This window comes from Sinocyclocheilus rhinocerous, unplaced genomic scaffold, assembly GCF_001515625.1.
Source record: "Sinocyclocheilus rhinocerous isolate Xijiao unplaced genomic scaffold, SAMN03320098_v1.1 scaffold3418, whole genome shotgun sequence".
NCBI lineage: Eukaryota > Metazoa > Chordata > Actinopteri > Cypriniformes > Cyprinidae > Sinocyclocheilus > Sinocyclocheilus rhinocerous.
The window spans coordinates 66,067-79,389 of record NW_015623453.1 but is presented as its reverse complement, the minus strand read 5'-3'; the positions used below and the strand labels follow the sequence as shown (position 1 = coordinate 79,389).

Here is a 13,323-nt window from a genome sequence, read left to right as displayed (position 1 = left end):
CCATAACATGACAAACGTTCATCACACACATCAAAAACACTCAATCATTTATTACACAATCACCTTCAAAATATTAAATTATGGCAGCTTCACAAGATCATGTGTTTTTTGCAGAAGAACAACAGTGTCTTGTCCTTGCTTCAATATCATTAGGGCCTGAGCACCGATGGAATTGCTCGGTTTCTTCTTCTTCTCCAAAATAAATAGCATTTTTGAGGGCCTAAACATGCTCGAAAACTTTGCACACGTGCCAGAAGTGGCGAAAATGAACATCTGAAATGGGTTTCAGAAGTGGGTGTGGCAAAAAGGCTCAATAGCGCCACCTATAAGTCAAGTCAAGTCACCGTTATTTATATAGCGCTTTTTATAATGCAGATTGTGTCAAAGCAGCTTTACATTATTAAAAAGGGAAATAGTATTTCTAGTATTCTCCTCTGGGCCTGGCCAGACGAAACCAGCAGTTCAGTTCCAGGCTGCAGCAGAGTCAGATTGTGCAGAGGACTCATCTTCTGGATACAGACTGGATCTGGTGGCAGCGGTGACCTCGGAATAAGAGAGAAACAGACTAATATTAGTGTAGATGCCATTCCTCTAACGATGTAACAAGTATACTGTATATATATCTATGAAATTTCAATGAAGTGCCCCTTGAGCATACATGTATGAAATTCAGTACACACATGTAACACACCAATACCTACAAAAAAGTATGGTACAAAGTCTGAAACCCAACAGGAAGTCTGTTATTTTTACTTTTCTTGACAGGTTTTGTGATGTTTTTGCCATTTTCAGGCACTGTATTTAAACGAACTCTTCCTAGAGATTTCAACAGATCATCACCAAATTTGGTCAGCGTAATCTAAAGCCCTTTGTGACGGTACATTGCGAAGATCTTGAGTTTTCATTGGAGGGCGTGTCTGTGGCGGCATGACAAACTTCGATGTTTCGCCATGGGAATAGGAAGCTGTTATAATTTCCCACGTTCAATAAGAGTCCTGGCCTGAACACATCTAAAGGCCAATATTCATTTATAACCATAGCGCCACCAGCTGGCAGCAGGAAGTTTGGCACATATAAATGACTTGGACATATTCCTTCTATATTTACCACTTGTCTGGTTCCGTTTTAATGTGTTTTTTATCAGCATGAAAATAAATTGTGCTTTTGTATTAGCAAAGGATTTTCAGTGCATACAAATAAATTACTGAAAGAAAATATTAAAACAGCATAGAGTAAAACGAGGTTTTCCCTTCTCATTCAAGTTTGAGCTGTCATCATCTGTCTGAAACACTGTTATAATGTGAGCTCTCATGTGTGATGCACAGTAAGGATAGATCAACATATTTTGTCCTATATTTACCCATCAGCTGGGCTACAAACCACACAAACTGGGCAGCATTGTCGGTGTTTCCCTGCAGCTCCATGCACACGCTTGTAAACTGAACTGATGGATGGAGGGATGGATGCTGGCTGCAGTGATGGACAGTAGGCCGATGCATATCTCCCTGATAGCACACGCACATCACAGAGACGTCTATTTGACATCTGCATTTACATCTGCAAGACATATTTTAGAGTGTTTGCTCATCTGCGATGCGTCTAAAGGACATTCAGATGTCAAATAGATGTCTTTAAGATGTTTATGATTTAGAATGTAAAGCTGACATCTTACAGACGTCTGTCAGATGTTTGTACACAGCAGATGCTTTCCAGATCAAGCGATCTTTAACAGACACCTTACAGACGCGTGTCTACTTATCTGATACAATTATAAGTGCATTAAAATTATAAGCTACACAGTATATACGTCAGTATAGCTCTCTTATACTACAGAATGAAAAATATTAATTACATCTTAGATATATCTAGCCTATAGGTTGGTGAAATTTATTTTGTTTGTAGACAGATAAAGTGTTTATTCTGGTCAAAATAAACACAAGTTGTTACAATAACCAACACACTGAAAGAAAAACATCAAGAGACAAAATACAATGTATATATAAAATGTATATTTGATCATTTAGAAAAGCAGTCTCGTTGCTTCTGTCCGTCTCGTGTGGATCTCCGTGTCCGCCGCGGCGCTCCGTACTCGAGCACAGACCGAATGAACGGAATCAGCGGCTGTCTGCGGCTCCGGCGTCGGCTCGAGCTCGTTTATTATATTGAGGGTAAGTCTGATTAAATACGCAAGGAATTATTATCGTGTCGATGTCTGCAGTTTGAGCTCCAGCACAGCATCAGGCTGTCTGGCGCTGCGTGCGTCATGTTTCTATCGCGCTGCGTCGCTGCGACTCCGGATCCGACGCGAGCTCCGAACACTGCAGCGGCTCGAGCTGGACGGCATTTTATTCTCCTGTCAAATGTGCATGCTCGGCTTATTTTCCCAAAACGAGCCGCTGTTTGATGTTTCCAGGGGCAGGAATGAGTTGATCGGCTCGGCAGAATCATCTGACACTAATAAAGCCTTCTTCCTCCTGCCTCATCATCATCATCATCATGTACCACAGAAGACCTGGACAATACAGTCCATTTACAAATGAAGCTTCTCAGGCCTGGAACAGTCATGGAAACTAATGCAATCTCAAAATGGGAATTTGCATAGTGAATTTTTCTTGTTAAAATAGATTTAAAAATTTTTTTTAAATAAAATGATGATATGGAAAAAAGATAATTAACTGGTCAAAGCTGCATGAACTGCTATTAAGGTGTGATGTTTTCTGCCAGTCGCTGATATTATTTGTATGAATCTGTATTTATTCTCTGTAATTCACTTCTTCAACTAGATGATGTTGTGAAGCATTGATCCCAGAGGGAGCCATTTAGATTCAAAACTGCAGCATTGTTTTGGAAGAGAAAAAAGTCCCTTAAGAAAAGTCATGTAAATAAATTGTGCTTGTATAGAGAGAGAGAGAAAGCAGACGTTATTATATGGTGATAGTTTATAAAGTCAGATTTTAATGGGCATAAATGTTCTGTCCTAAACCTCGAATGCAGGCTGAGTCTGTGGCATGTCCACCCCGGAGCCCCCGTTAGGAGGCACGCCCTGCCCGGGGCCCTCGCCTGGTCCGGGCCCGTCTCCAGGGGCCGTGCTGGGGTCCGGACTGTCCCCTGGATCCTCACACAGCATGATGGGCCCCAGTCCCGGACCAGCCACTTCCACAGGACTCTCCTTTCCTCCGCAAGCGTCTGCGGGATACAGCCAGGAGAGTCTGCACCAGATGCACAAGGTGGAGGTCTAAACCAGCCTCAAAGCCCAATAGCAGAGGTCATATCTCTATTAATGTCTTTCTTTGTCCTAAAGCCGGTGGAGGAGAACCTTTCAGAAGACGCTCGCTTCACTCAGATGAAGGTGGTTCCAATGAGGATGACCCGTCCAGGGAGCCCAATGGACCAGCACTCACAAGGTAACGCACCTCATGCTCCTCACCAGCAGCAGAATAATGAAACCACATTTATTTATCTTATATGCACTAAGCTACTGAGCTATGCTTTGATGCAACCTCCCAACTTTTCTCCTTTTTATCAAAATGTGCTTTTTACCTTGGACTGTGTAATATAATATTAACTTTATATTTAACAGCAATCAAGATGTTTTTAACATTACAAAACACATTCTCATGTTAGCAGACAGATTACACTTTCACATGTGACCAACAATTCCTCAACAAATATAAAATATCATAATGAAATATCAAAATATTCATCTGACGGTGGTGACGAAATGATGAATTTGTAGTTATTTTAACTATCTAATGCATTGAATCAATCAATTACTGTATTAAAACAACAACAAACAACAGTGAGAATGTTGTTGTTTATAAAGCTTTTATTCAAGATTCACATTTAAGCATTTTAGTATATCATTGGAACACAAATGATCTCAGAACAGTATGTCTGCTGTGGTAACACGGTAACTTTTAAAAACTTAAATGAACAAATAAAACAATTAGTTGTTACCTCTATCCATTTACATTCAGCAGGATCTTAATATTCACATTTAAACATCTTAACAAATGATCAGAATACAAACAAACTGTATTATGTATAGATATGTTTTATCCAGTGGTATGTGTTCCCTCAACCCTAGCTCTGCTAGAAGTGATGACTGTCAATCCACAAAAGCAATATCTGCTGTATATTTAGTATTTATACATTATTAGAAAAACGAAACGTCCCAACCGAGACGATGTGTTACTGCAGTGTGTCTCCTCCTGCAGGATTCCCGTCTCCGCTGGGCTCTTCAGAGCTCGTGTCCAGTCCCGTGTCCGGTCCTCTCCTGTCCACCTCCGGGTTTATGCTCTAAACAGCAACATTACACACTAACTAAAGTTAAAAGAGTGAAATCGCAATCAACCACCCCTTTAATTATTAAAATACTCCAATGAAATGTATAATTAAAAACTGCACAGTTTTACACATTTGTATTTCATTTGATTTAATTTCTAGGTCCTTAAAGTCACAATTCAAATTCTGTGTGTAACCTCGCTCCTAATTCAGATTGAGTGTGTTTCTGAATGATTCTGGAGTGGAAGTGTGTTGAACAGTCAGCTTCGCTGCACTCGTCTGTGGTGACTTTAGTAAAGGGTTAGTTTGTGCCGGTTGCTCCGCAGGGATGGTGGGACCCAACATGCCTCCTCCTGGACCTTCTGGAGTCCCGGCTGGTGTTCAGGGCCAGAACCACAACGGGCCCCCGAAACCGTGGCCTGAAGGTGAGAGCGCATCCGTGAACTTCTTCTGGTAACACGCTTCTTCTGGTAAAGCAGCCTGTGATGATGTGTGTCTGTGTGGCAGGTCCTCTGGTCAATGCGGCGACCCCCTCGAACGCTCCTCAGAAGCTGATGCCGCTGCAGCCCACCGGACGCCCCTCTCCTGCACCCCCGTCTGTGCCACCGGCCGCTTCTCCGGTCATGCCACCGCAGACCCAGTCTCCAGCACACCTGGGCCACTCGTCTCAGCCCGCCACCATGGTGCCACTGCACCAGAAGCAGAACCGCATCACGCCGGTTCAGAAGCCCTGCGGTCTGGACCCGGTGGAGATCCTGCAGGAGAGAGAGTACAGGTGAGTCCTAGCCCTGACCCTGACAGAACCGCAGGCGGAGAACAAATGATTGCTCTCAGAGAACACTGCCACCGCTGCTCGTTAAACCAGCCTCCTCTAAACCAACAGAAACGACGCTTTTTCAGGCTTCTAGTGAACCTGCACTGAAGTGATTTACTCGGTTATCTGTTCTTAACTCTTTCCCCACCAAACACGGAATTTTCCTGGTTTCCGTGTTCTTGCTGTTATACACTAGGGGGCGCTATTACGCATCTCCTGAATGAGTCCAGAATCTCCCAGTTCGTGCGGACTGCACCGGCTCCGTGTCACTGCCGAGTGGTTCCTGGACTTCTGATGCTTTGTGTCTCTGCAGGCTGGAAGCTCGTATCACTCACCGTATTCAGGAGCTGGAGAATCTTCCAGGGTCTCTGGCTGGAGATCTGCGCACCAAAGCCACGATTGAGCTCAAAGCGCTCCGACTGCTCAACTTCCAGAGACAGGTGATGAACCCGGACTGACTCTGTGATCCACATCAATCTACTGACATATTCCACTGCATCAGTGCATCTGTTGAACATCCTCTGCTAAAGCGCTCTGATGTTCATCTGTTTGCCTTCACAGCTGCGTCAGGAGGTGGTGGTTTGCATGAGACGCGACACGGCCTTAGAAACCTCACTGGACTCAAAGGGCTACAAGCGCAACAAGAGGCAGTCGTTACGTGAGGCACGAATCACAGAGAAACTAGAGAAACAGCAGAAGATCGAACAGGAACGCAAACGCAGGCAGAAGCACCAGGCAAGCGGCTCTAGCACACTCACAGCGGCTCTCTGATTCCTCCAAACGCCTGAGAGCACACTGGATATCTGGGATTTAAAATCTAATTTAAACTTGCAAATAAACAGCTCATTTTATGATTTTGAAGGAAAAGTGATGATGTAAAACAAACACAATATTTATCAGATTTAGCCTTATTTTTAAGTGACTAATCAAATAATCAGTGATCATTGATCATGTGGTTCTTCCAGTGAAGCTGAAGATGCTCCGAGAACATGATGATCAGGTTTAGATGACGCTCCAGTGCTGATTCTCACGTCCTTCTTCCTTCTGCACTCACTCATATTGTGATGCTGATCTTATGACTAGTGATGAAATATTTAGTATTAAATTACAGGAGAATGCAAAATAAGAAACATTTCCACAAGTGCTCTCAGATGTTTGGAGCTAATGTGTGTCTCTCTCATGTCTCTTATGTGTGTGTGTGTGTGTGTGTGTCTCTCATGTCTCTTATGTGAGTGTGTGTGTGTGTCTCTCTAATGTCTCTTATGTGAGTGTGTGTGTGTGTGTGTGTCTCTCATGTCTCTTATGTGTGTGTGTGTCTGTGTCTCTCTAATGTCTCTTATGTGAGTGTGTGTGTGTGTTTCTCTTATGTCTCTTATGTGTGTGTGTGTCTCATGTTTCTTTTGTATGTGTGTGTGTGTCTCGCGTATGTGTGTGTGTGTCTCTCTCATGTCTCTTATGTGTGTGTGTGTGTGTGTGTCTCTCTAATGTCTCTTATGTGAGTGTGAGTGTGTGTGTGTTTTGCAGGCATGCTAAACAGGACGTGGATGATGAGTACGGCAGCGCAGCGTTTGCTCGTGGGTTACAGTCGTATTACGCCGTGGCTCATGCGGTCACTGAGCGGGTGGACAAACAGCCGTCTTTGCTAATCAACGGTCAACTCAAGCAATACCAGGTCATTCTGAGCTCTTACCAGTCGTTCAACATCAACACTTTCAACATTACCAGACGACTGCCGTGGGTATCTGAGAACAGGCGATCGATGCGCACAAAACACACATTTAAGAGGTCATGACATGGATTTTTAAATTATTTTAATATGTTCATTGAGGTTTATTATAATGTTAATAAAGTTTATTTTTTCCACAAAAAAAAATAAAAAAATAAATGTGTAAAAATAATTTTAAACCCTCATTTTGACCCTCTGTCTAAAACGATCTGTTTTAAGGGGCGGGTTCTTTAAGGCTTCTCAGTAAACAGACACTGTTGTGATTGGCTAACGTCACTGCATAGGAAACAGTCGGTGCGTTCTAAACGGGATATATCGCCCTCCGAAGGCCACTTCGGAGTGAAAACAATCATGGCCGCCATATTGAAGGGTCGTTCCAAACCGAAGTGCTCAAAACTGGCCACTTCAAAGGGCTCTTCGGAATGAAGGATTTCGATTTGACGGCGCCTCCATGTGGGCATGTGATGATGACGCAGAAGGGCACTTCAAGAAACAGTTGTTTGGTCCCCTACACCCTTCAGCCCTTCGAAGCTCTCACTCCGGAGGGTAAAGGGCGTTGGGATGAGCCCATGCAAATAGAATGCAGGGCTAATCAATGCACTCTTGCTATTGCATGTGAGTGTTTTTACAACATGATCAAAATAAAACGTTCATTTCCAGACAAAGCATTATGAAATAATTTACTTATGGTTTGTGATGCAGATCTAGCACCACTTCCTCTTTCAACAGATGTTTCTTTGTGACTCTCCATGACACTGTGCCTCGTTTACAAAACAAAATGCTCCGACACGATCCGGGACGCCATTAAAAATACACTGTCCACTTGTTCCTTACGCTGGGAAACTTCTGATATCTGTACAAAGACGCGAACGCTGTTTAAACCAAACGCGTCAAAGCGAGCGTTCTTTCACTGCATTAGTCCTGACGACAGACTTGAGCGCTGGACTGTCAGAAAGAGAACCGCATCTGTTTACTGTATCCAGTGCAGACAAGATAGTGCAGTGATTGTGATTTCTATTTGCTTTTGACACGATGCGACGCTAGCATTCAGCGTGATCAAGTGTTAGCCGTTAGCAACTGAACGCCAGTGGGCGGGGCCTATGCTTAGAAGAAGACTATTTGCCAATGTGCTGCTCTGGAGGCGGAGTTTATGCAAACGACTGCACACAGGTGACATCATCCTGCACCTCGGATCCAAAGAGCCGTTTTTGGAGCTCTGGAGGAGAACAGGAGAAGTTCTGAGGAACAGGAGAAGAACAGGAGAAGTTCTGAGGAACAGGAGAAGAACAGGAGAAGTTCTGAGGACTGTGATGGTCGCTAGATGTAATTATAATGAATGGGGCCTAAAGCTTTCAATGCTTTGTTTATAATGAGGAGGAGGTTTTAAGCTATGAAACTTGCAGGATGTTTTAGTGGTACAAAGACCTCTCATATGCCAAAAGATCATGGAAAACTTGATTTCTTATGTCACGATCCCTTTAAGAAAGAACTAAGAGAGCTCTAGGGATCACAAACAGAAATCAATCCAATCCTTATAAAACCATCCAAACGAAGAGATTTCAGACAGATGAAACAAACCCAACATGTTGAACGTGGGACGTTTTGACTGTTTCTCCACAGGTCAAGGGTCTGGAGTGGCTGGTGTCTCTCTATAACAACAATCTGAATGGGATCCTGGCGGATGAGATGGGTTTGGGCAAAACCATCCAAACCATCGCTCTCATCACGTACCTGATGGAGAACAAGCGTCTGAACGGACCCTACGTCATCATCGTGCCGCTCTCGTCAGTCGCTCTGCCTGTTTTTACATCAGCTTTCATACTTCTGTATGTTCACACAGAGAGTCTGTTTGATGAACACTGTGTTTCTCTGACAGGACTCTGTCTAACTGGGTCTATGAGTTTGATAAGTGGGCGCCGTCTGTCGTCAAAGTCTCGTATAAGGTGAGCGACACAGAGACACATGATCTGGAGTAAATCTGAATCAGTCTTAGCTTATCATGTCAACAGGTAAACATGAAAATAACTGTTAATGTTGTAAAACTCATCAATTATGAAATGACGTCAGCTGTACTGAAGACAGTAGTGTCACTTCAGTTTATATTATGCCTGTGTTCTGCAAATACAGCAACTCTTAAGTCCTTATGATGTTTCTTATGTCGCTTTGAATAAATGTAAATGTTTTAAGGAAGTAAATGGTCAATTTCATGATGACCTTTCAGTGTAGTGAGCCTGTTCTGTTAGTAGTCCTCCCACAAACCCAAGCGCTGGTTTGATCATGTGATCGTGTGTGTTCAGGGATCTCCTGCTGCTAGAAGAGCCTTCATCCCACAGCTGCGCAGCGGCAAGTTCAACGTGCTGATCACTACATACGAATACATCATCAAAGACAAGCATGTGCTGGCCAAGGTATGCGTGTGCCTCTGTGTGGTCACCTGTGACCTTTGACCTCGGTCAGACGCGCTGATGAGATCCTGTCACCTGACACAGATTCGCTGGAAGTACATGATCGTGGACGAAGGCCATCGCATGAAGAACCATCACTGTAAGCTGACGCAGGTGTTGAACACGCATTACCTGGCTCCACGGCGTGTGCTTCTGACCGGGACCCCGCTGCAGAACAAGCTGCCCGAGCTCTGGGCGCTGCTCAACTTCCTGCTGCCCACCATCTTCAAGAGCTGCAGCACGTTTGAGCAGTGGTTCAACGCTCCCTTCGCCATGACCGGAGAGAAGGTCCGTCTGTTTCACTAGTGCTGAGCACATCTCTGACACCGAGCCGTCATTACACAGACTGATTATGAGTGCTAATGCTGCTTGTGTTAGCGTAGTAGCAGGTGTTTGCTATGAAAGCATGAATCAGACTTTCAGAAATGTGCTCAAATGCAGACATTTTATTCACTGTAACTTGATTATTTATTAATGTTATTTATAACATTTATTTTGTGTATTTATGTGTTCACGTGGTTTAAGGTTAAAAAAAACATTATTTTCCACATACCGTACATTATTGTCCCGCCTTTCTGAAACGCGTCGATTTTTACGAAGCTCATCGTTCTGAAAAGCGAGGTGTGCTGTGATTGGCCGAATACCTCAAGCGTGTGACAGAAATGCCCGTCTGTTTCACTAGTGCTGAGCACATCTCTGACACCGAGCCGTCATTACACAGACTGATTATGAGTGCTAATGCTGCTTGTGTTAGCGTAGTAGCAGGTGTTTGCTATGAAAGCATGAATCAGACTTTCAGAAATGTGCTCAAATGCAGACATTTTATTCACTGTAACTTGATTATTTATTAATGTTATTTATAACATTTATTTTGTGTATTTATGTGTTCACGTGGTTTAAGGTTAAAAAAAACATTATTTTCCACATACCGTACATTATTGTCCCGCCTTTCTGAAACGCGTCGATTTTTACGAAGCTCATCGTTCTGAAAAGCGAGGTGTGCTGTGATTGGCCGAATACCTCAAGCGTGTGACAGAAATGTTACGCCCCTTACCATATTTAGAAACACACAGCGTCTCCACGACAACAATACTACAGAGATAATAAAAGTTACGCCTTCTTTCTTTACGTAAACATTTGAGTGGTGTTATGCAAATCTTCCCACACAACGATGTAGATTTGCGGAGGCGCGTTTAAACAAGGTGTTTTAGGAAGGAACGGATGAGTCTTAACTTTTAGAAAGAATATCTCTTTGGGTTTAAGACTTTAATCTTTGCGACTTTTCGGATCTTATCTATGCACGAAGAGCTTGTAACACTCCAAAGACAAAGGAAAACCTGAAATCCCGTCGTATGACCCCTTTAAGAAAATAAACAGAGAAAAGCTAAAGTTAGTCATCGCTCAGGGATTGACCGTTAAGACCTGTCCACACTAAGAACAATAACTATAATAACTATTTTACTAGTTATCATCCTCACTGGCGGTCAATAACGTTATGTTTATTATGAGCGCTTTAAATGCTTGAGCTCTCGCTTACCGCAGCTTTAAATACCTGCGTCTGGACGGTGAGCTTGTGTTTCTCTGTGTTTGTCTGTAGTTTGTGAAGTATAGCAGGATTATGATTATTATTGCTCATGATGATCTGGACAAACCTCGTCCTGCAGCGTCTGGATGATTCCTCGGAGCATGTGTGTGTTGAGGCTTCTTCACTAGAGATCACGCACTGAGCTCAGAATATATCCAAACCCATCCCAAGGATATAGGAATAATTAGGAGGGACGCTGCAAAACTGTGTCCTGACACCAGGATATGATGATTGAGACATGAGCCTCTATTGACTTAGTTAGAATTAGTTACACTACTAATTACATTACTTTTCTTTCATGCCCCACAGAAGTTGTACTGTAATTGCATATCTTCTAAAATATTACTAACAATATATTTCTGCCTCATCATTTGAACAAAATCCACACTGGATCGCAGTCAGAACTCAGAAGTGATTACGAACACTCAGTGGTGATTGATAGTGACGTTTAAGTAAAAGTGTTGTATCAATCTCATTAATTGTCATGTGTAGCTTGTAGCTAATTGTAGCTATAATTTCTCTGTTGCCCATATACAGTTATATTCCACGATGTATTTAATCAAAGGAAATCACGTAAGTTCATAAGAAATTGTTTCGTTTTCTAAAAAGATTTTATACAATTTATATCGGGATCAGAGGGATGAGTCAAGTAATGCCAGATCATCATTTCTCCTCACAAAATCAATGTAATGGCAATATTTCCATCCGCTGAATGTAAGCGTTTCCATATTCTAAGTTTGCCTGCTGCTCTGGTGACTTCATGCATTCACGAGTTGTGAAAATTATGAATATAAATCTAGGAATTATTGGATTATTTGATTTCAGATCACTAGGGGTTTTATGGATGGTAACTGTAATATGATTACTGAAATCTTAATATTAGTGACACTAGTTACTGCCCAACACTCATATGTTAAAGACGTGGGAACGGTCGGGCCGACTCCATCATCGTGGCTGGCAGCGGTTACTCAGAGAAGACTAGTGCTAGAAATGATGTTTGTGTGTTTTATAGATAAAGTAGAATTAAAATAGAATAGAAAGTGTTCGAGTTAGAGGGTCAAATAAAGGTGGAACAGATGTGTTTTAGTCGTTTCTTGAAGATGGCTAAGGACTCAGCTGCTCGGATTGAGTTGGGCGGGTCATTCCACCAGGAGGGAACAGTTAGTGAAAAAGTCTGTGAAAGTGATTTTTTGCCTCTTTTAGATGGCACAATAATACGCCGTTCACTTGCAGAACGCAAGCTTCTAGAGGGCACATAACTCTGAAGTAATGAATTTAGGTAAATGGGTGCAGAGCCAGTGGTGGTTTTGTAGGCAAACATTAATGCCTTGAATTTAATGCGAGCAGCTACTGGTAGCCAGTGCAAATTGATGAACAGAGCTGTGACATGCATTATTTTCAGCTCATTAAGAATTAATCTTGCTGCCGCGTTCTGGATGATCCTAGAGGATGTCAACCTGACATTTCATTTACATTCACACATTTGGCAGACGATCTTATCCAAAACAACTTAAATTGCATTCAGTCACATCATACATTTTTATCAATTCATGCTTTTCCTGTCAATCAAACCCATGATCGTGGCACTGCGCTTTACAGGCACGAAACGTGAAGTTGCCATTCAAAGCAAAGTAGTGGAATTCATTTAAATCTACCTCTATGTTCACATGATTGTGATAAAACAAACTAACCAGTGTGATTCCATCCTGAGCCTTTAATGTGTGATTCTGCTCGTCAAGACATGCTGGGAAATGAAGAGCAGTAGTAGACGTGACTGATGTGTCTCTCAGGTGGATCTGAACGAGGAGGAGACCATCCTGATCATCCGCCGCCTGCACAAGGTGCTCCGCCCCTTCCTGTTGCGCCGGCTGAAGAAGGAAGTGGAGGCGCAGCTGCCTGAGAAGGTGATTCTGATGCAGTCTGTCTGTCGTCGCCTCGGACAGATGAAGCATTGTGCTGTTTTGTGTCTGTGTGCAGGTGGAGTACGTGATCAAGTGTGACATGTCTGCGCTGCAGAGGGTCCTGTACCGACACATGCAGGCCAAAGGAGTGCTGCTGACCGACGGCTCCGAGAAGGACAAGAAGGTGAGCAAGAAGAGCTCTCTGGAGATCATGTTCAGTCTGTGTGCTGTTGGATGTCTCGGGGTAAAGGTGTGCGTTTGAACGTGTGTTTCAGGGTAAGAGTGTGTGTGTGTGTGTGTGATTATGAGTGTGTGTGAGTGTTAATGAGTGTGTGTGCGTGTGTGTGTGTGATTATGAGTGTGTGTGTGTGTGTGTTTCAGGGTTAATGTGTGTGTGTGTGTGTGTGAGTGTGTGTGTGTGTGTGTGTGTGAGATTATGTGTGTGTGTGTGTTTCAGGGTAAATGTGTGTATGTGAGTGAGTGTGTGTGATTATGAGTGTGTGTGTGTGTGTGTTTCAGGGTTAATGTGTGTGTGTGTGTGTGTGAGTGTGTGTGTGTGTGTGTGTGTG

The 13,323-nt window shown here is 43.1% G+C and overlaps 1 protein-coding gene across 1 annotated transcript in view; it reads left to right on the top strand.

Moving 5' to 3' along the window:
• Window positions 1–2,074: 2,074 nt before the first annotated feature.
• LOC107744088 (transcription activator BRG1-like) overlaps window positions 2,075–13,323 on the top strand; it is a gene marked incomplete at its 3' end in the record, with an annotated part of 17,861 nt that continues 6,612 nt past the window's right edge. Inside the window, exons 1-16 of the mRNA XM_016557611.1 lie at window positions 2,075–2,168; window positions 2,995–3,227; window positions 3,302–3,404; window positions 4,218–4,290; window positions 4,549–4,709; window positions 4,792–5,059; window positions 5,412–5,538; window positions 5,660–5,833; window positions 5,961–5,965; window positions 6,599–6,770; window positions 8,445–8,608; window positions 8,701–8,767; window positions 9,122–9,232; window positions 9,314–9,556; window positions 12,644–12,757; window positions 12,831–12,972. Of these exons, the coding sequence (XP_016413097.1) occupies window positions 3,009–3,227; window positions 3,302–3,404; window positions 4,218–4,290; window positions 4,549–4,709; window positions 4,792–5,059; window positions 5,412–5,538; window positions 5,660–5,833; window positions 5,961–5,965; window positions 6,599–6,770; window positions 8,445–8,608; window positions 8,701–8,767; window positions 9,122–9,232; window positions 9,314–9,556; window positions 12,644–12,757; window positions 12,831–12,972 (2,143 nt within the window). The remainder of the gene's footprint in view (window positions 2,169–2,994; window positions 3,228–3,301; window positions 3,405–4,217; window positions 4,291–4,548; window positions 4,710–4,791; window positions 5,060–5,411; window positions 5,539–5,659; window positions 5,834–5,960; window positions 5,966–6,598; window positions 6,771–8,444; window positions 8,609–8,700; window positions 8,768–9,121; window positions 9,233–9,313; window positions 9,557–12,643; window positions 12,758–12,830; window positions 12,973–13,323) is intronic.